This window comes from Rhagoletis pomonella, unplaced genomic scaffold (genome assembly GCF_013731165.1).
Source record: "Rhagoletis pomonella isolate Grant_MI unplaced genomic scaffold, Rhpom_1.0 Rhpom_scaffold_00004, whole genome shotgun sequence".
NCBI lineage: Eukaryota > Metazoa > Arthropoda > Insecta > Diptera > Tephritidae > Rhagoletis > Rhagoletis pomonella.
The window spans coordinates 74,243,301-74,262,736 of NW_023458558.1; the positions used below are offsets into that span (position 1 = coordinate 74,243,301).

Consider the following 19,436-nt stretch of genomic DNA (forward strand, 5'->3'; position numbering starts at 1 on the left):
ATATAAATCCTTTTCCGATTGCGGTTGTGTAGCAACTGGTAACCGCACAATATTATGAAGAGGAGTTTTTACGCAGCGTGTTGGTTCCAATGCTGACCACTTGAACCCGTTTTTTCCATAAAAATAGTTTACAGCAGATTCACATACATTTCCATCAACAACTACTTCTTCATCATTGCCAACAATTTCCTCAACAATCATTGTATCCGCTTCATCGTATTCACTGCATGCATCATCTTCTATACGTATTTCATCCTCCATGTCACTTTCTTCAATGCAGAAATCCGGATCAACAATTTCGTCGTCGACTTCGCTAACATCGTCATCGTCCTCAAAACATTCCTCAAGAAATTGAGATATGACTGAATCACTGAGTTTTTTTGAGTTCGACATGATCTGTTAACATGAATATCATATCACGTAATTTAAAAAATTTGTAATATAACGTTTTTGAAATAAATAATTTTTTACCAAGAAGAAAACAGACGAGTGGTAAAAATAATTCCACGAAAATATTACGTTAATTTCGATGTGGGGTAAATTTGATTCTACTAAATACTTACGCTAACGCTGACGTGGTGGTAAAATATTTTCAAAGAAAAATTTACGTAAATGCCGAGGAGTGGTAATTTTTACACCAGCATGTGAGTAACTCCGCTCGTGCTATGTCTAGCTCAGCCAAAACACAACTGAATAACAACGATCACAATATATGAAGATACCAAGAGAATTAAATTGATTGAGCGCAATGGAAGAGAGAATTTAAAAAAAATGTAAAGAGAGGGTAAAATTTACCACCACCTCGTTAGTTAAAGGTTACAATATTTGAACATACAGCTTTATATGCGAAAATCCCATTAAACACAGCAACACAAAATTGGTGTTTTTTTTTTTGGGAAAATTGCGCTATTTCCAGTACTTTGGTGCTTTTTTAAACAAAAAACTTGGCGATCAGGGCTGCCAACTTGGCTCAAACCGTGCCATTTTTGGCACTGTTTTACTAGAAATGGCACTGAATTTTTCAATTTTGCACAAAGTGCCAAAATGGCACTTTTGAAAAAAAGTCAAATTTGAATACATTTTTGTGAAATCCTTTGCGCGTACTTCTTTTTCTCAACTAAAATTTTCTAATTTCTATAGTGTATACAACTGGTTTATCTTACTTTGACATTGGGCTTTTGTTTTAATTTGTCTAATTTTAATGCTAATGGGAAGAACTAAAGAGAATGACACCGTTTTTGGCACTTTTAATTTTCTATTTGGCACGTTTTAGCACTTTTTTTCACCGAGCGCTCTTTGCTGGGTTCGGACAACAAAAATGGAAGTAAATATCAAGTATTCGTAGTAGATGTGCATTTCTTATTTTTATAAAAAACAATTCATTTCTCCTCGTATCCTTGTACAAATAAGGAGCTAAAGCGGCCTTATAAGGATCGATATCTATAGACTGGAAAATCGACCAGCTGGTGGTTGAGATGTCATTTACACGGGCCGATTTTGGTTGAACGACAAAAATCTACTAGAAAACCGACCCTTAATCCAGTGAGCAATTATCATTAAAGTTAAAATGCCTTGGTTAAAATTAATAAAAAGTTATTTCATTCTTTCTTTACCGGGACAATTGTTACATCGGTGGGCAACGACGCAATTACAGAACTTTAGACAGAGCAATATTTTTCGATCGGGTTCAAATCGGGCGATTGTGAGGGCCTATTCACGAATTCAAGTGTATTTGCAAAGTTTCTGTAGCTGACCAATGTAACAATCGTGTCGATAAAAAGGTAAAATATAACTTTTAGTTTGCTATTAAACACCCCACCTCCTTTCTAATTGAAGAGGAAATTTGTTGATGCAACAAAACGGAGTAGATTTTCAGTTGAGCGAAGTAGAGGACTAGGTTTGAAATTTTTTCGACAAAACGGAACAAATGTACTCCTATCGGAGCGTAGTCCGAACGATGGCTTATTGTTTATATGTGTATTGTGTGTTTGGTACACAAAGTCAGTATTACCGCAGCCGTACTGCGATGAACATGATGTCGGTGGTGTATAAATAATTTTTTCGCAACTTTTCATACCCTTCCTCCCGTAAACTGTTTTTCCATTTCTCCTGCCCGCGCTCGCACTTTCACTACTCCGCGGGCAAAAAAGTTCCCATGTCTGGTTAAGACTAAGGCTCGGAACACTTTGACGACTGCAACTTCACGACGTAACGACAGCGACATCATTTTGTCAACAAATGTCGCCTTGAAGCCAGCTTCTTAAACATTTTGAAGACCTCAGCGATATAGCAAACAGCTGATTTTAAAGTTTGACATTTTGGTATATTTATTTCACAAATTGTGTATTTTTATTTAAGTAAATAAGAAAAACATGAACAATCAAGAATATGTGATTAATTTTGCGACAATTTAATTTTGCAGCACTACATCTACTCATTGTCGCCGGCAAAATTAGAAATAGATTTATTTTGGCGACGTCGACAATTGCAGTCCTGCAGCCAAGATGTCGTGCTGTCGTCAAAATAATTGTGTCCGTAAGAACGTGTGTATTTAAAATTTGACAGAGGCTGCTTGTCGCTTGCTGTCGTCAAAGTGTTCCGAGCTTATGATATCATAGAGAGCCGACGATGAAAACAACAACAACGGCAGCATTTTGGTTCTTATACCACCAGCATTTTGATAATAGAAAAGGAATTCTGCAGCATCCGATGAATTACTAACAGCGTTGGCGTTCGCTAGGCTTGCTGCGGTTTCTCTTCTTCTCTTAGAAAATTTAAGAACGGCCGTACTCTTATGTTCTCTTGCCAAAACGATGGGTCGAAAAGTTTATCGTAATATTTGTTTGCTACACCAAGTTTGAACGATACTCTCTTCAGTCCTTCAATTTCGGCATCTTTCTTTACTAAGGCATAGCATCTCAGATCGCTCTTATCAATAGCAGCGTGATCATGTACATAGCTCATAATGTTTTGAGCGGTTACAGTGGTATTGAAATATGACAAATGTACCCACTTTAAATTGACAATTACATCCAATACGCGACTTTCATAGCGTCCAACAACAGTGTTATTCGCATTCCGTTTTGCTCTTCTATTCCTAGCGCCAACAGGTATGAAATTTAAAGGATGTAACTTCCTCTTATCCAGAAATGTTAATCCCGATATATAGGGGGCGTGGCATCTGACATATAGACTAAAATGTGAAAACCACTATATCTCTAAAACGAATTATGCTGGGGAACTGAAACTTAGCACAGATGCATAGATTGTAAATACCTTACTTACGGTGAAAAATGGTAGGTACTGGGAAAGTGGGCCTGGCACCTTCTATACAAACTGAAATTCTCTTATCGGTCATATTTGTAACAGCTTATGCTAACGTCCTGAAATTTGACACAGCAACATATGTTGCCAATACCGTACTTACGGCGAAGAGTGGTAGTTTTTGCAAAAGGGGGCATGGCACCACCCATACAAACTGAAATTTGACACAGCAACATATGTTGTCAATACCGTACTTACGGTGGAAGATGGCCGATTTTGGAAAAGGGGGCGTGGCACCACCCATACAAAGTGAAATTCTCATTTTCTCTGGAACCACTTATGCTAACGTCCTGAAATTTGATACAGCTATTTAATTATGATCAATAACGTACTTATGGCGAAAAGTGGTAGATAATGGGAAAGGAAGCGTGGCACCGCTCATACAAACTGAAATTCTCATCGCTTATATCTGGAACCGCTTATGCTAACATCCCGAAATTTGACACTGCAACATATGTTGTAAATACCGTACTTATGGCGAAGAGTGGTAGATTTTGGAAAAGGGGGCATGGCACCTCCCATACAAATGAAATTCTCATATCGGTTATCTCTGGAACCACTTAATATAAGGTAATGGAATTTTATACACCTACATTTATACACATATAGAATCAAAAGTTTTTAGAAGGATCAGTGTGTTTGTCTTCCGATAGGTGGCGCAGGAATTGAGAGCTATCCTCAAAAATCATATTTATGATCAGATTTGTTTCAGTTTTAGAACACATATTAGTAACATAAAATTTGGTGTAACTTCGTAGCCCAGTCGCGTAATGAAAAAATATTGGCTTTTGGCCCAGTCTTGACAAAACCCGCGTGAAACCGCCGTTAAAGAAGAAAATATTATCTTTTGTTGTAAACGTTTAAGATAATTTCTCAACCGTTAACGATTCTAATGAAAAAGGGAAAGAGTTTATGTAGATGTGGGCAATTTAGTTTTTAACCCCCAAGAGGCTCTCAGTCAAATATAATCGAAAAACTTATTTACAGTCTGAATTTGTATATGTTTGACATATAAGTCAGTGATGAACATCTCATCTATACATACAAATACATATGCATATTTTTTATAAATGAAAATCGAGGTTCCTTTTTCAAAAGCTACTGAAGATATTCGGAGGAGACTTGGTACGATTACCATTAATCAATCCGGTTTTAACGTTCATAATTTGATTTTAGGTTTTTCGGTAAATTCGCTATAAATTATTCTGGTGGACTTAAAAATAGTAATTCGCATAAAAGAGTTAGCATTGGTGACAGGTAAAATTCAAAAGTGTATGAAAAAATATGTCGAATTTCGACAACTGGGCGATACTAGTTATTATAATTATAAAAGGTTATGACTATGCATAATGCTTTGGCACTTAAATTTGAGATTTTCCAAAGTGTGGAGTTAATCGATTTGGCAAATGGGGCATTCATATACATATGCACATATGCATGTATGTAGATAAGAGCTAGTTTTTGTATTTGTCGCGTTACAAATCATGCTAGTCACGCGCCTTAAACGACATCTGTATGATTATCGTGGCATAGAATTTAGTCACTTTCACTTACTCATTTTACATTTGTCCTTTTAGCCTTTAGCATTCTTCAGCCATTAAAATTCTTCGGTATTGACAGTAAAATCAGACAAAATGTGCAACACTTTCTGAGCGACAGAGGCCATCATATTTGGCGTGCGTGTCGTGTAAGCTACTCTGGTTGGTTCGTATTTATTTTCCATAAGTACTTACTTGCTGTCAACTATTTTGGAAGAATTTATCTTGTAGCATCTGCGAAAGCAATTGGGAATGCAGGTATATTTGCATGTAAGTATAATAGCCTGGGTTGCAATAAAAGGTTTGTACATACGCTTACTTATCGGGGATTTTGACGTCATAAAAACATTTCGAACGAGCCACACCGACAACAACGAGCCATTTGTATGCTAAAATATCTATTCCCTATTCACATTTTCGAGACTGTAGATGAGTCCGCCGAAAAATCGCATTTCTTTTAGTTTCTAGATGTTAAGCAATCTATGTATGAGTTTTTAATGAAATATTTTTAAATAAAGGGGTTTAAAAAGCTTTCTTTTGACAATTTTTAGTAAGTTTATATTCATACGCTTATAAAAAACTTTTTTTTGAACCTTTATTATAAGTTTACACTTTTACGCTTATAAAAAGCTTTCTTTTGAACATTTATTACAAGTTTATATTTCTACGCTTATAACCAATGTTCCTTTTCGATTATATTACGCCTACTTTCAAGCGTTTTATAAACAAAAAAGCTTAATGTTTATGATCGAAAACTTAAAAAAAAAACTTTCTTTAAGGCGCTGGCCCAATGCAGGCTTGCTTTGCTTGCTTAGCTTTGAAAACTGTCAAAAGTTATTTGGTATATACTAAAACGTATGAAGGGTGGCCAAATGGCAGCTTTGCTTCACTTGCTTTAAGCGCCTCAAAGTTTCAAATAGGCAAATGTTTTATTTGAAAGCGTTTCGTAGGCTTTTGACAAAAAGACATGTTCCCGTTCTAAATCAATTCAAACAAACTGCTGCAGACTTTTATGTATAAAAATTGTCTTACATAATTTAAAATATATATGTATAATATTAGTAATTCAAAGTTTAATAAAAAGTAATCTATGTTTCCATATTTATATTTAACATGCTGGCTTAAAGTGAAAAGTTGCTAAGGCCAATTTTACAAATTTTACAGGAACTTTGAATACAAATTTTGCGTGTTTAAAGCAAAGCAAAACTCCATACAAATCAGAAGGATTCGATTTCTGTTAAAAAATTTCATCTTTTGGATTTATAAAATTTATCTTTCATTGAATATAAACGAGAAAAAATAAAACAAGCACCTTAGTCCTTAATTTATCTTACTTTCTATGTCAAAATTTGAGGCTTCATAAAAAGTAGACTTATCAACTTTTCACACAAAGCTACCGATATTTATGATGTCAAGCTACTGATAAGTCGTCTCTTGAAAAATCGATTTTTTTTTAGTTTTTTGTTTCTAATAACTGTACATATAGTTATATATGTATGTATAATTATTATCATTCCTTTGAAATGCAAAAATTAATTCACATTCATTTAAAAATAAATCTGAAAAGATTGTTTTGTATTTCTTTTTTTTTAATTTTCTGGAATTTGATGGCAAAATTATTCTTAGTGTAAGGAAACAGACCTTCACTTTTTAACTACACAGCTGGTTGTTTTGACAGCGTTCCAAGCCGACATTTGGCCAAACCAGTTTTTGAAGTAAATTAAAGCAAATTAAAGTAAGCAAGGCGTGCAAAGCAAGCCTGCATTGGGCCAGCGCCTTTAAGTTTATTTTGCTTGTTGGGTATGTAAATAAATACATAAATGTAAGCAATTGTGTGTAATGAATTTCTGCCCACATGCTAAGGCGAAGATTTTGGCATACATACAAATTTGTTTAGCCTTAAAGCCACTGCACTTTTGCTAAGAACTATCTTGGGTCAATTGGTGTGGCAAAAAATGAGCCTAGCGCATATAGGCACTTGGGGAAAATCCGCTGCCTTAACACCACAAACCTCGATCAATTTTTGCGTACATACGGTAATGGCGAGAACTTAAAGAACTTGATACTGCTTTGCTTGCAGAGAAAAACGGTATTTGCGTAGCCTCTAAAGCAGCATCATCATCATTTTCCTTCTACATATAAATTTTTAAGTTCTTCCCACATTTGAATAAATAAATTTTCAAATCAGAAATTTTCATTTGTTTATTTTGAATTTATTCGACATTTGAATTATTTCGAGTAAACTAAAAATGCTAGCAAACGTAAAAAAAGACCCAATGGCGGACGAATTGAGCGAGCGGTTTTACCTTTAAAAATTTTTATCATGGAATTAGGTTATTTATTTTTAACATTTTTTATTACTTTTGAAAGTTGAGCGCAGTTCGATTTTTTCCGAATTTCGAACATAGCCCAACCATTCGATTATTCGATTCGAAATTTGGTGGTGCAAATTCGATTTAATTCGAATTTTTTCAAATTTTCCATTTTTTTTTCTTTTATTTCAACTTCTTAGTCGAGTTCGGAGATGTTTGTATTAAATATTTAACACCAAGTCATAAAATCTGTATCGTTCGTTCAATTTAAAAAAAATGAGGTGTCAAATTCAAATAATCGCTTCCGCAGATGTTTACATTAAATATTTAACACCAAGTCATAAAATCTGTATCGTTCGTTCGATTTTCAAAAAGGAGGTAGGTGTCAAATGAAAGGGCTTGCCCTGTACATGTGTAATATGGTTCTAGTTGTGTGCCATATGTATGTAAGAAAATCAAAATCAAATTATTTAATAAGTTTAATAAATTACCCCAATATGGGTATCAATCGAAATGGTTTTGAATAAACCTTATTTTTTAATTATATTTAGGAGGGGTGCCACCTGTTTGAAAAGTCGAATATAGTTAAAAAATGTTGTGCTTAAAATACTAAGCAACAATTAAAATATTTTTGAGGTGCTTGAAGAGAGTGGCCACCTGTCTAAAAAGTTAAACTCAAATTACACTATGGGACAGCAGAAACCGGACCGAACTTTGTTAACATTCTCTGAAAGTATACCCATCCAGTAATAAAACACTCGGTGGATTTGCAAAAGTTAGCTCGTAGTTTTATTTCATGGCCTACTAAAGTTTTCATGTCTCGGCCTAAGTAGTTTTAAAAAAGTCGAAAAAATAGTTAAAACAAATGTCTCAGCGAAATCAAAGTTTAATACATACATAGAAGATAATTTAGGTAGGCCTTCTTAAGTGAAGCCATTCTAAGAGGCCTACCCAAGAAGGGCTGAAAAAAGTGCTTCCTTGCATGCTTTCTAGAAGGGCTTATCCATTTACAATTTACGCGAATGCATTCATTTATATTATTTACCATTACAAATAAATTTCAATAAACATTTTAAGTTGCAATGACATATTTGATATAAATCTTAAGCAAATCCTTCAAAGATATATGATTTTTATAAATTATAGAGGCAACTTTAAAAGAACTCCTCCAAAAGGCCTTCTGAAGTACGTCCAGAGCCGAGTTATTCCAATTTCCGTAAATGCCTGTGAGTGCCTGTTTTGGTTTCACCATCTACTATCTATATATTAATACGCTAACGAAATCACATACAAATCTTTTCCTCCCTACTGCTCCTATGTTTCTCAACCAATTTTAATAATTCTTCTTTTGTTCGAAAGGTATTATTTTCCGGTAGGTGCCTGATTTGGTTGCACCATCTATGAATTTTTAAATTATTTAACAGAATGTATATTACCCCACCAAACAATAGACGATTAACAGGTGCTGATGGACCTAAATCACTTCCCAGGCAAAATGAAAAAGTGTGTGAAAAAAATGAAGTGGTCGAATTTCGACAACGCGGCGATACTAGTTATTATTAAAAGGCTTATTTTGACCCTTACTTCAAGAGGATTGATATATTCTAGAAAATTATTCTCCTGGAAATTTTACTAAGGGTCTTCTCAGGTGAAAGCTTCATGCCACCAACGTAAAAGCCTCTACACATTCTCGGTTCTCAGACTTAAATTTAGGAGTACCATTCATGATGCAATGATCGGATCTAAACCAAATTACGGAACGACCCTGAGGTACTATCTTTCCGATAAAAAAAAAAAAGAATTATTGAAATCGGTTCACGTGGTTCAAAGTTATGCGGGAGCATACATAAAAAAAGAAAAAAATTTCCCGACGAATTGATAACCTCCCGCTTTTTTTTGAAGTCGGTTAAAAATGTTTAAGTTCTTCGTTAATTTTATGTAAAGTGCAATTAATGAAACTTTAAAAAGTTCAGGTTCAGTTCATGGGTACTTACATACAACGTGCATAAATGTATTTTAAAGATATCTGAAGCGAATTTCGAGTATTTTTTGGTGATAGGCATATCTTTAGAAGTATAAAGATATAAATTGTTTTGTAGTTCATTTGTACGTACATATGTATGTGTGTGTGTATGTAGGGATTAAACGATACCAAGGAAGTATCGATACCTGTACTTGGAAGTAGCATCGAAAGAAAGTATCGATACCTACTTAATCGATATTTGTATATATAAGAATTGTTTATAAAAAAACGCTATCACATATCTATGAATTTTTGTCAAAATAACTTATGTGACGATCATTTTTGATTTAAGAAGAATGGTACTTAATCTTTTTAAGAAAAGCTTTAAATTTAAAAACATGTTTTACTAGGATGGCCTCCCAAAAAACAAGAAAAGGGTGCAAAGTCTGATAAGTTGTTTTGTAAAAACCCCACAGAATTTTGTTAACAGATTTTTTTTCTACGCATTTTATTTGTTATACATAATTATTTATTTTGTACAAAGAGAAAGCGATTGAGTTATGTTATAATTTATTTCATCCAAATTAACTAATTAATGAAAGTTATCTCTATTATAACACTGGTCAACAGCATTTTTGCTGAGTAAACATGGCCTATTTCTGAAAGAAGTAGTAAATAATCTTGATAATTTTTGGAGGACAAAGTTATAGTGTAGTTCAGGCCATGATAAATACAAACAAGTAATTTTTAGCAAAAAAAAAAACCGACTTAAAAAAAATATATATATGTCTATATATTTCATGATCCGATGATCGGATCTAAACCAAATTAGTATGGGACCACCTCTGAGGCACTACCTTTCGGTTGCAAAAAGAATTATTCAAATCGGTTGACGTGGTGCAAAGTTATCCGGTAACATACATAAAAAAAAAAAAAAAAATATTCCGACGAACTGATAACCTCCTCCTTTTTTGGAAGTCGGTTAAAAAGAAGGTAGTTTCATTACTACCATTTTTTGATTATAATGCAGATTTTTGACATTTCTCCAGATGTAAACATTAAGAATAGCTTTGCCACATTGAACTTTTTTGAGAGGGGAGATTTTCTTTTAAATATTTGGGATTTAATAAAAGAGTAAAATTTGCATAAAAAAATTGCAAGTTGATGTGTTCGATAATCGAATTTGAACGCTTTTCTCAAGCGTTTAAAAGATCCTTTGAATAATATCGATGTGCAGAGATGAAGAAATAAAATAAAATCCAGTTTTGAAACATTTATTTATTAAAACACTTTTTTCATTTTATTCTAAACAAAATAAAATTATTTACATAAAAAAACTCTTTTTTTTAATAGTCCGAAAAAGACGCATTGTTAGCTATTTCGTCATTAAAGCATAGTCCGAAACTAGGCTTCGGAGAAGGTTGAATGGTCTCATTTCCCTCACAATTAAAGAGCAAAATTCAGAATTCTCCCGAAGTGAAGTATCTAGAAGTAATTCTGTATACAAAACTATTGTGGAAATCTAACGTGGAACACAAAAACTCTAAAGAATTGGCAGCATTTTGGCAATATAAACAGGTATGGTAGAGCAGATTCTGAATCAAAAGCGTGGGAAGTCTGCTTGCAAAACTTCAAAGAACTACTGCCGTGTGCTGTACGGAAGCTTTCTCTACAACACGTGGCGCTGCTCTGGATGCACTGCTGCACTTACCGTCACTTTGTTTCTTCATACGTAGGGAAGCCTTAAAGGCCACCTGCAGACTAGAAAGAAACGGATGCCGGTATAACACCGAGTGGGGCGAGGTGGAGGGGAATGAGTTTACATGTCTGCGGTGACAGACAAGGTGCACTTAGGGCATTGGGCTGCCCTCTAACTACTTATGTACCTCCTATTGTCCATAACCATATTATCTTTCATATCATGAAGCACCGAAATTAAAGCCTTATTAAGGCTAACGATTGCAAAGCACATCAAAATCCTTTTCGGTGATTGGCTTTAGAATAAACGAATTTAATAATAAATAATTTTTGCGGTGGACAACATATTTAGCGGTCTTTTGTTTCAAAGAAAAAGTTGGTTGGTGGTTTTTCAAATATGGCGATGTATGAATTTCCATTTTCGTTATTGCTCAGATCGAATACAAATTTCCTTTTAATTTTGTAATGACTAGGTATGGCAGCACGAAATGTCACAATCTGCTTAATTGTCAGGTAGTTAATATGGCGTTCGAAAAGTGACAATGAAGCTACCTTCTTTTTTGTATCATGGTTCAGGCATTCATATGCCCCTTGCTTAGAGTGAAAAGTTGCTAAGTTCATTTGTAGAAATTTTACAGTAGAGAAAAACAACCTTTCAAAACATTTCCTTCAAGAATTTTGCAAAAGGTTCCGTTGCAAATTAAAACATTTAGGATTTTTTGTGAGCTTATCGAATTTTCTGTGCCTCTTTTGGACTTAGTAAATTTGCCTTAAATTCAATATAAACGGGAAGAAATAAAACAAGCACGTTCGTTAATACTTTTGGAGACGTTGCGTTTTTAATTTACCTTGCTTCCTATAGCTGATTATGAGTTTTCATAAAAAGTGGACTTATTTAGGTTAGATGATAATGGGTTTTCCTTTGTAGGACTTACTTTTCGTTGGCAACTAAACCGCCAAAAATTTTTAACAATTCACAATTGGATTTTAAAATAAAAGTCCGGGAATAAAATTGTCACTGCATCGGGTTTCGATACAAGTACTTTCTTCCAATACCTACTCAGTACTCGGTTCAAAAGTATCGATACCAAAATTGCTTGCTAAAAGTATCGAGTATGTACTTGTATTTACTAGTATCGTTTTGTCCCTATGTGTATGTAGTTAATTATAAATTTGACCTTAACGTTAATATAGCCTTCTTCATTTCTATGACAGTATATTCACAACATTGTTCTTCTATTACAGAATGCCGAGGCTAGTTATGACTTCAGCAGCAATGATCCATTTCCCTACCCGCGTTACACAGACGATTGGTTCAATAGGTGAGTTAATCTCTTCTTAAGCACAAATAAACACAACGGCAGTATTGTGCACGCGCGCAGTTACATACAAATGTGCACAGCCAATAACACTAAAGGCTGGTTTTCACTATGTCAAATTCAGTGGCATTTGCTATCAAATAACTGAAAACACATTGTGGTTGTTCACGCTTGCCTAAAAGGATCAGCCCAGCGCCTTCGTCTTGACCTGCAGGCTGTGTCAGAATCACAGCCGCTAAACTTAAAAGTAGAATACGTAATATTATTAAGATCTCTTTTAAGGTAAAAACGGTACATGATATATTCGTTTTGATTGAATTTAATAAATCAGTATGAATTGCAAAATATTAATACTAAGCAATAAGAAGCAGATCCACATGAACTTCAATCATATTTACCATCAGCTTATTAATATATATATGCCAGGACGTGTATCATTATTTCGATTCATTTTTGAATCGACAACTGAGTTAGGGCTTTTTTGAACTGAATTCTGAGATAGGGCGTTCTTGAAAAGTTTACTGAAATAAGGCCTTTTCGAACTGACTGCCGAGATAGGTCGATCTTCCACTCAGGTATCGATTTCCTGTTAATATTCCTTTATGTATTTGCATGAAAACAGGTAAAAAAAATGTAAGTTTTGTACTCCACTCTACTTACTAAACTAAATTTATATTTGGCTATTAGTTAAGATTGTCTTTTCAAATGGAACCATTTAGTTTACACATTAATAAGGATTAATCAATCAACTACATTAAAATTTTGATATAAAATTTTCTAGGAATTCTTTATGTGTAGCGAGTAACGTTAACGGCATCTCTCCCGCTCGTTTGGATTCTGCTGTGACAATCGCTACAGCTGTCAATACACTTGTAACTAACGATAGCACATACACCTCTGTTACTGCGTCTACATCGCTGCCACCTGTTGCTCTTCAATCTACACCTGCTGCCTCTCTTAGCACTGCGTCTACTAGGCCATCTTGCTCGTCGTTCGCTAATGCTGTTTTGTTGTCTAATACTAATACTAATACTAATATTAATACTAATACTAGTTCGCATGGTTCTAATACTGTGCGTCAAGTTGGTGGCCTAATGTAGAGATGCACAGCAGAGGTTCACGCAGTCGACGAGCGTGCTAGGCCAGGAGAAGTGAGCTGTACGGAGATGGCATCGTATACATATTAACATAGTTGCCAACTAAGTCTTTAAGCACTAGATTTAGTGCTTTTTGAAAATTAAAACGCCAAAAATAATGGTTTAGTGCCTAGTGCCCTTTTTAGTGCTTTTTTCTGAACTAAAATTTCTGAATTTACAAGAATCTACAAATTTAAATGCACTAAAATGTAAACCATGATTGATAAAAAGATGAAGTTGCAAACCCACGTTCTTGCGTTTTTGTTAAATTGTATTCGCGTTGAAAATGCTAGCACGCAGATAAGTTAAGTATAAATTTTTTTATTTTCTTGATTATTGATTGATTACACAGTTCGAAAAATTTTAAATTTGTTTGCCACCTGAGTGGAACCGTTTTGTGTAGATTTTTCGGTGCTAAATCCAAATCTAGCTGCAGTTTCGCAAGCATGAATGTATATTTATTTATACATGTAAATATTGTTTATTTTTTTACTTTTGTTTACCACAAACTGTTATGAAAAAGAGTATCCTTTGATAAAAAAAAAATTTAGTGCTTTTAGTGCGGTAAAACGCTCTTTTTTCCAAGGTTTGGTGCTTTTTGAAACTGAAAAGTTGGCAACACTGCATATTAACCACTCCACACTTATTTTCAAGTAAAAATGCGTGTATGTACGTGTCCTTTTGCGGCAACTGAGCCAGTGTGGCCACCACCAGAAAAAGCCAAATTTTCCAAAACAAAAGCGCCAAATTTTTATTATCATCTTTAATAATTTTTTTGATTCAGTAAAAAGTGTATATACATATCTATTTCCTCACGTTTTTATTAATAACATATTTAATTTACCTATTCCTCACAATCGTGGTTCATGGGCGTAATAATAATACAGATCTCGAGGTGGTCATTAAGAAGAAATGGTTGCACATTTCCTCCTTTAAACCGTCTGTATCTGAGGAAAACCTTATTGCGTATGTATCTAAACATGCAAAGATCGATAGTACACACCTTACGTACTACAAATTAGTAAAAAAAGGAACTCCACTTGAGAGTCTTCGGAGCGTGAACTTTAAGATTGGTGTGATATCTTCCCTCTACAACAACATCTTAAATCCAAATGTGTGGCCGTCTAATATCATTGTGCGACCCTTTCGATTTTTTCAACCAGAAGCTGACCAAGGAAGTTCCAAATAGTGTTATACAGTCTAATGCCGAATATACATGCCAAAATCTGAATATATACTTCCAGAATATGGGTGGAATGCGCACAAAAGCTAAAGAAGTTGTTTCTTCACGTATGGATTATGACATATATATCTTTGTGGAAACTTGGATTAATAGTAATTTCTTCAGTCAAGAATACTTTGATCCCAAAATTTTCCAGACTTATAGGAAAGACCGTGATGCTGAGAAAACTGGCCACTTCAAAGGGGGTGGTGTACTAATTGCTATAAGGCGTAGCTTCAAGTCGTCATTTTTTGAAATGCTCAACCACCATACTTTAATTGACCAATTATGTGTGCGCGTTGTTGGCTCGTTCGGCTCTTTGTTTATCTGTGTATCATATGTCCCACCTAACAGTTCAGATGAGTTATATAACTATCACATAGAGAATATCACACACATCTATGAAAGTAATGGAAATTGTAATCTTTGCATTCTTGGCGACTTCAATCTCCCTGGCATTAACTGGGCATGCTTTCAAAACTCTGGGCGCCTTACCCCAACCAACGTTACTCGTTCGCATGAAATAAACTTTATTGATAGTCTTTTTATACGCGAGCGAGGGTATATTAATTTTGTTCACTTAATGGTTGTTTGTAACAGCCAAAACGAATCGAGATAGGTATAGACAAATGTATACATAAATGCTTAGAATGAATAGAGAAGTCGATTAAGCCATGTCTGTCTGTCCGTCTGTCCGCCCGTCCGTGTACACGATAACTCGAGCAAAAATTGAGAACGAAACGAAATTTGGTATGTAGCTTTCCAATAATCCAAGGTAGGTTGGTATTGAAAATGGGCGAAATCGGACAATAACTAAGCCCACTTCCCATATAACGGTAATTTCCAGAAATACGAAAACTGCGATATTTTAATAAGTACTGAAGATAATTCACTCAAAATTGATATGTACAATAATTTTCAGACGAAAAATAAGATTATAAATTTTTGGAAAATGGGCGTAGCCACTCCCACTTATGACATGTGTATATCTTGGTAACCGCTGCACCAATTTCTTCCAAATTTAGCACAGTTGTTGGTTGGCCTTGGTACAGCATACCAAATGGCCGAAAATTTTTAAAATCGGACAATAACCACACCCACATCCCATATATATATATATTTAGGGAAATACAAAATCTTCGATAAATCAGTAAATACTATAGCTAATTTATTCAAAATTGATGCTTGCAAAAATTCTTTACCAAGAAATACATTTATGGAAAAATTTTTTAAAATGGGCGTGGCACCGCCCACTTATATCACATACATGTATATCGGTAACCGTTCTACCGATTTGTATCAAACTCGGTATTTTTATTGTGCTTGCCACATAAAAGCAAAAAGTGGAAAATTATTGAAATCGGACTAAAATTACGGCCGCTTTTCATATAACGGTAAATTTCAGAAATGCTTGAAACTTCAATATTTCGAAATTTAAGGACGCTAATTTACTCAAAATTGATACACCCCGGCTCACCATATAGCGGTAGCTTTCGGAAAGGTGAAAACCCATATATTTAATACTTGCGCCGGGTATTTAATGTTCGGCTCCGCCCGAACTTAGACTTTCTTACTGGTTAGCCTTAATCTTACGCAAATTAATTGCATATTAAATAAGTTATCTAAATTATTAGATCTAGTGTATGTAGACGAAAATTTGATATCTAATCTCTCTGAATGTAAGACTCCGATCTGTTATTCTGATATGCATCGTAATCCCCTTATTGTTTCTTTAGAGTTTTTTGATAAGCTTCCCTTAAGGCAAAATAATAGGATTTCCTACAATTTTCGTGATGCAAATTACGACGTCATAAGCCTGGCTATAAATAACGTAAATTGGTGTGATATCTTCAATTCAAAAGATGCTAACGCCTCTTATGAAATCTTTCTTTGCATTATGTCTGAAGTCTTCTCTGAGCAATAAGAGAAATAAATGCTACAAGCGCCATATGGCAAATATTCACAATACTCACCTTAAAGAGCAATACCTTAACTATGCGAAACAGTTTAATGTTCTTCATAAATTTCTTTATAACCAGTACATTAGGAGACTTGAATCTGAACTTAAAGACAACCCTCAAGCTTTTGGAATTTCGTACGCTTTAAGCGGGGCAGTTCTAATATTCCGACTTGCATGTACTTTAACGGTCAATCTTCGAAATCTCTACCAGATACTGTGGAACTTTTTGCAAAATTTTTCAGCTGGAATTTCGCCTGTGAGAGTGATTCTATAAATCTACCACGAAATTACTGGCCGACCCAACGCCTAGATCTTGGCTCGTTGATTATCTCGACATCTGACATTACTTACGTCTACCCTAACTCCGACATTGAAATGTGATTCTGATGGTTTTTGTGCCCCTTCGTTAAACGATGTAGTCTGTCATTATGTATTCACCTCACTTTCGACTGGATTATTTATTAACAGATGGAAAGTTGCCTATATAACCTCAGTCTTTAAATCTGGAAATAGAAATTATATCACAAATTATAGGCCTATTTCGAAACTGTCTGTCTGCTCAAAGCTATTCGAAAAAGTGATACATTTTAAGCTCTCTTTTCTTGCCAAAAGAATTATTGAGCCCCACCAACATGGTTTAGTAGCTTGTCGTTCAACGGTCACTAATTTAGCTTCTTTTTCAGAATTTTGTGTTTCATCCTTCAAAGAGGGCTCGCAGGTACGCACCATTTATACGGACTTTTCTAAAGCCTTCGATAAGGTACCCCACCTATTATTGCTACATAAGTTGGAGTGCATTGGTGCTCCCTCTAATTTCCTAGCTTGGTTAAAGTCTTACCTTGCAAATAGGTCTCTGTCTGTATATATCGATGATTGTAAATCTAATCCCTTTGTTGTAACATCAGGTGTACCCCAGGGTAGCATTCTTGGCCCCATATTGTTTGTCCTGCTTATAAACGAAATTAGCTTCTGTTTCAAACACGCCAGTTTTTTGTATGCCGATGATTTAAAACTCTTTCGTAGAATAACCTCCTCATCTGATGTTCTCTTTCTTCAGGAAGATTTAGATCGTATTTTAAATTTGTGTGAATATAATAAACTGTCTTTGAATGTAAAAAAGTGCTCTAAGATGACCTTACCTAAATCTCAAAATACCCTTACTTCAAATTACTACCCCGTAAACCATCAGGTTACTTCTTTTAGTAAATTTGTTGATCTTGGTGTTGTGTTTGACTCGAATTTTTCATTTATAAATCATGTTTGCCATTTACTCCCAAAAGTTTATAGTAATTTTATTCGTAGATATGCCAAGGATTTTAGAGACCCTTACACTCGGAAAGCATTATTTAATTCCTTAGTGCGATCTAAACTTGAGTATGCCTCTATTATTAGGGGCCCTATTTATAGTTGTCACGCCTCTAGGATTGAGCGAGTTCAAAAGGTGTTTATTCGCTTTGCCCTCGCTTCTCTTAACTTCTCAGATCCGATTCCCTCATATTACTCCCGGTGTAAACTAATAAATTTGCTATCATTGAAAAATATAAGGCGTACCCAATTACTCTTATTCGTCTTCGAACTTATCTCTGGCTTCATTGACTGCCCATCTCTTCTTGAGCAAGTTACCTTTAATGTACCTCTCAGAACTCTTCGCTCTCACATCCCCTTTTACGTTCCTGCCGTTAAGACTAACTACCCATCTTTTGCGCCTATTTTTCGAGGCCTTGTGGAATTTTGCAATATCTCAAAGAGCTTAGATATCGACTTTTCGTTTCCAAGAACTCTTTTTAAATCATCTCTTGAAACCTATTTTGCTAATTGTACAGGTACTAGTCACCGTTAATACTTTTTAGCCTACTTCTTGTCTGTAAGATTGTAAATCATACACTGAATAAAGATGAATATGAATACGAATATAATTAACCGGAGCGCTTTCGACAGAAGCAGTATTTTGATACGAAACAAAATGGTTTTGAAAGCTAAAGTAAATCCCTTTCAATTGTGGCCATTGAGCCACAATTACCCCTTGACCTTAAAAAAATTGGTCAAAAGTAGTGTTCTTCGAAAAGAAACATGCAAAATACATGGGATTTATTCCAAAACAAAAAATTAATGTATTTTTTATTACACTAGTATTATAGATTTTGAGACGAGCAACACGATTCCACTGTTCAAAATTCGAACAAAAATTTGAACACCTTAATTTAAAAAATTATTATTTATTGCATTTTTTTTTTCTTTTTGCATGCAGCTGTTCATCCTTCACTCAATTTTATATCCCTCGAACAATAAGTGCAATTCAAGGCCTTTAATTTGAGCCAAGGTTGAAGCGTCTAGGCCCTCTGTGAGCCAAGTTATAACAATTTTAAACCAAACTTCGAAACGCTTTACTCCGAAAATGTCGAATGAAACTTCGAAGTTTAACTTTAGAATCGTAATAATTTAGCTCTCAAAGGGCCTATAGACTTGTACCTTGGCTAAAATTAAAGGTCTCGAATAGCACTAAAACTGACTTGTTGTTCGAGGGATAAAAATTGTGTGAAGTATGCACAGCTGTATGCAAATAAAAAAATGCAATATATAATGGATTTTTCAAATTGAGGAGTTGAAAGTTGGAAAGTGGAATCGTGTTTCTCGTTTCAAAATCTATAATATTAGTATAGTTTTTTTTTCAAAGAACACTATTTTTGATCAAGATCTTAAGACCAAGGAATGAATGTGGCTCAATGGCAATATTTTTCCTTGAAAGGCGATTAAATTAGCTTTCAAAGCCATTTTGCTTCATATGAAAATATTGCTTCTTGCTTATTTTCCATTTTTATATGCATTTGTAAGTTATTGGAATAGTTTTTCTGTGTTGGCAACAACTTGTCTGCAGTAAAAAAAACATATAATTTGTGTTTCGAAAGTATGTGAAAATCAATCAATCAACTAACATGATCTTACATAAATAATCAACAATTGTTT

General features: G+C 34.5%; 1 protein-coding gene across 1 annotated transcript in view; it reads left to right on the forward strand.

Annotated features, from left to right (window-relative positions):
• The first annotated feature begins 8,394 nt into the window (after positions 1-8,394).
• Positions 8,395-19,436, forward strand: part of LOC118738323 (neuroendocrine convertase 2) — a 53,877-nt gene continuing 42,835 nt past the window's right edge. The window contains exons 1-2 of the mRNA XM_036469248.1: positions 8,395-8,400; positions 12,051-12,157. Coding sequence (XP_036325141.1) covers positions 8,395-8,400; positions 12,051-12,157 — 113 coding nt within the window. The remainder of the gene's footprint in view (positions 8,401-12,050; positions 12,158-19,436) is intronic.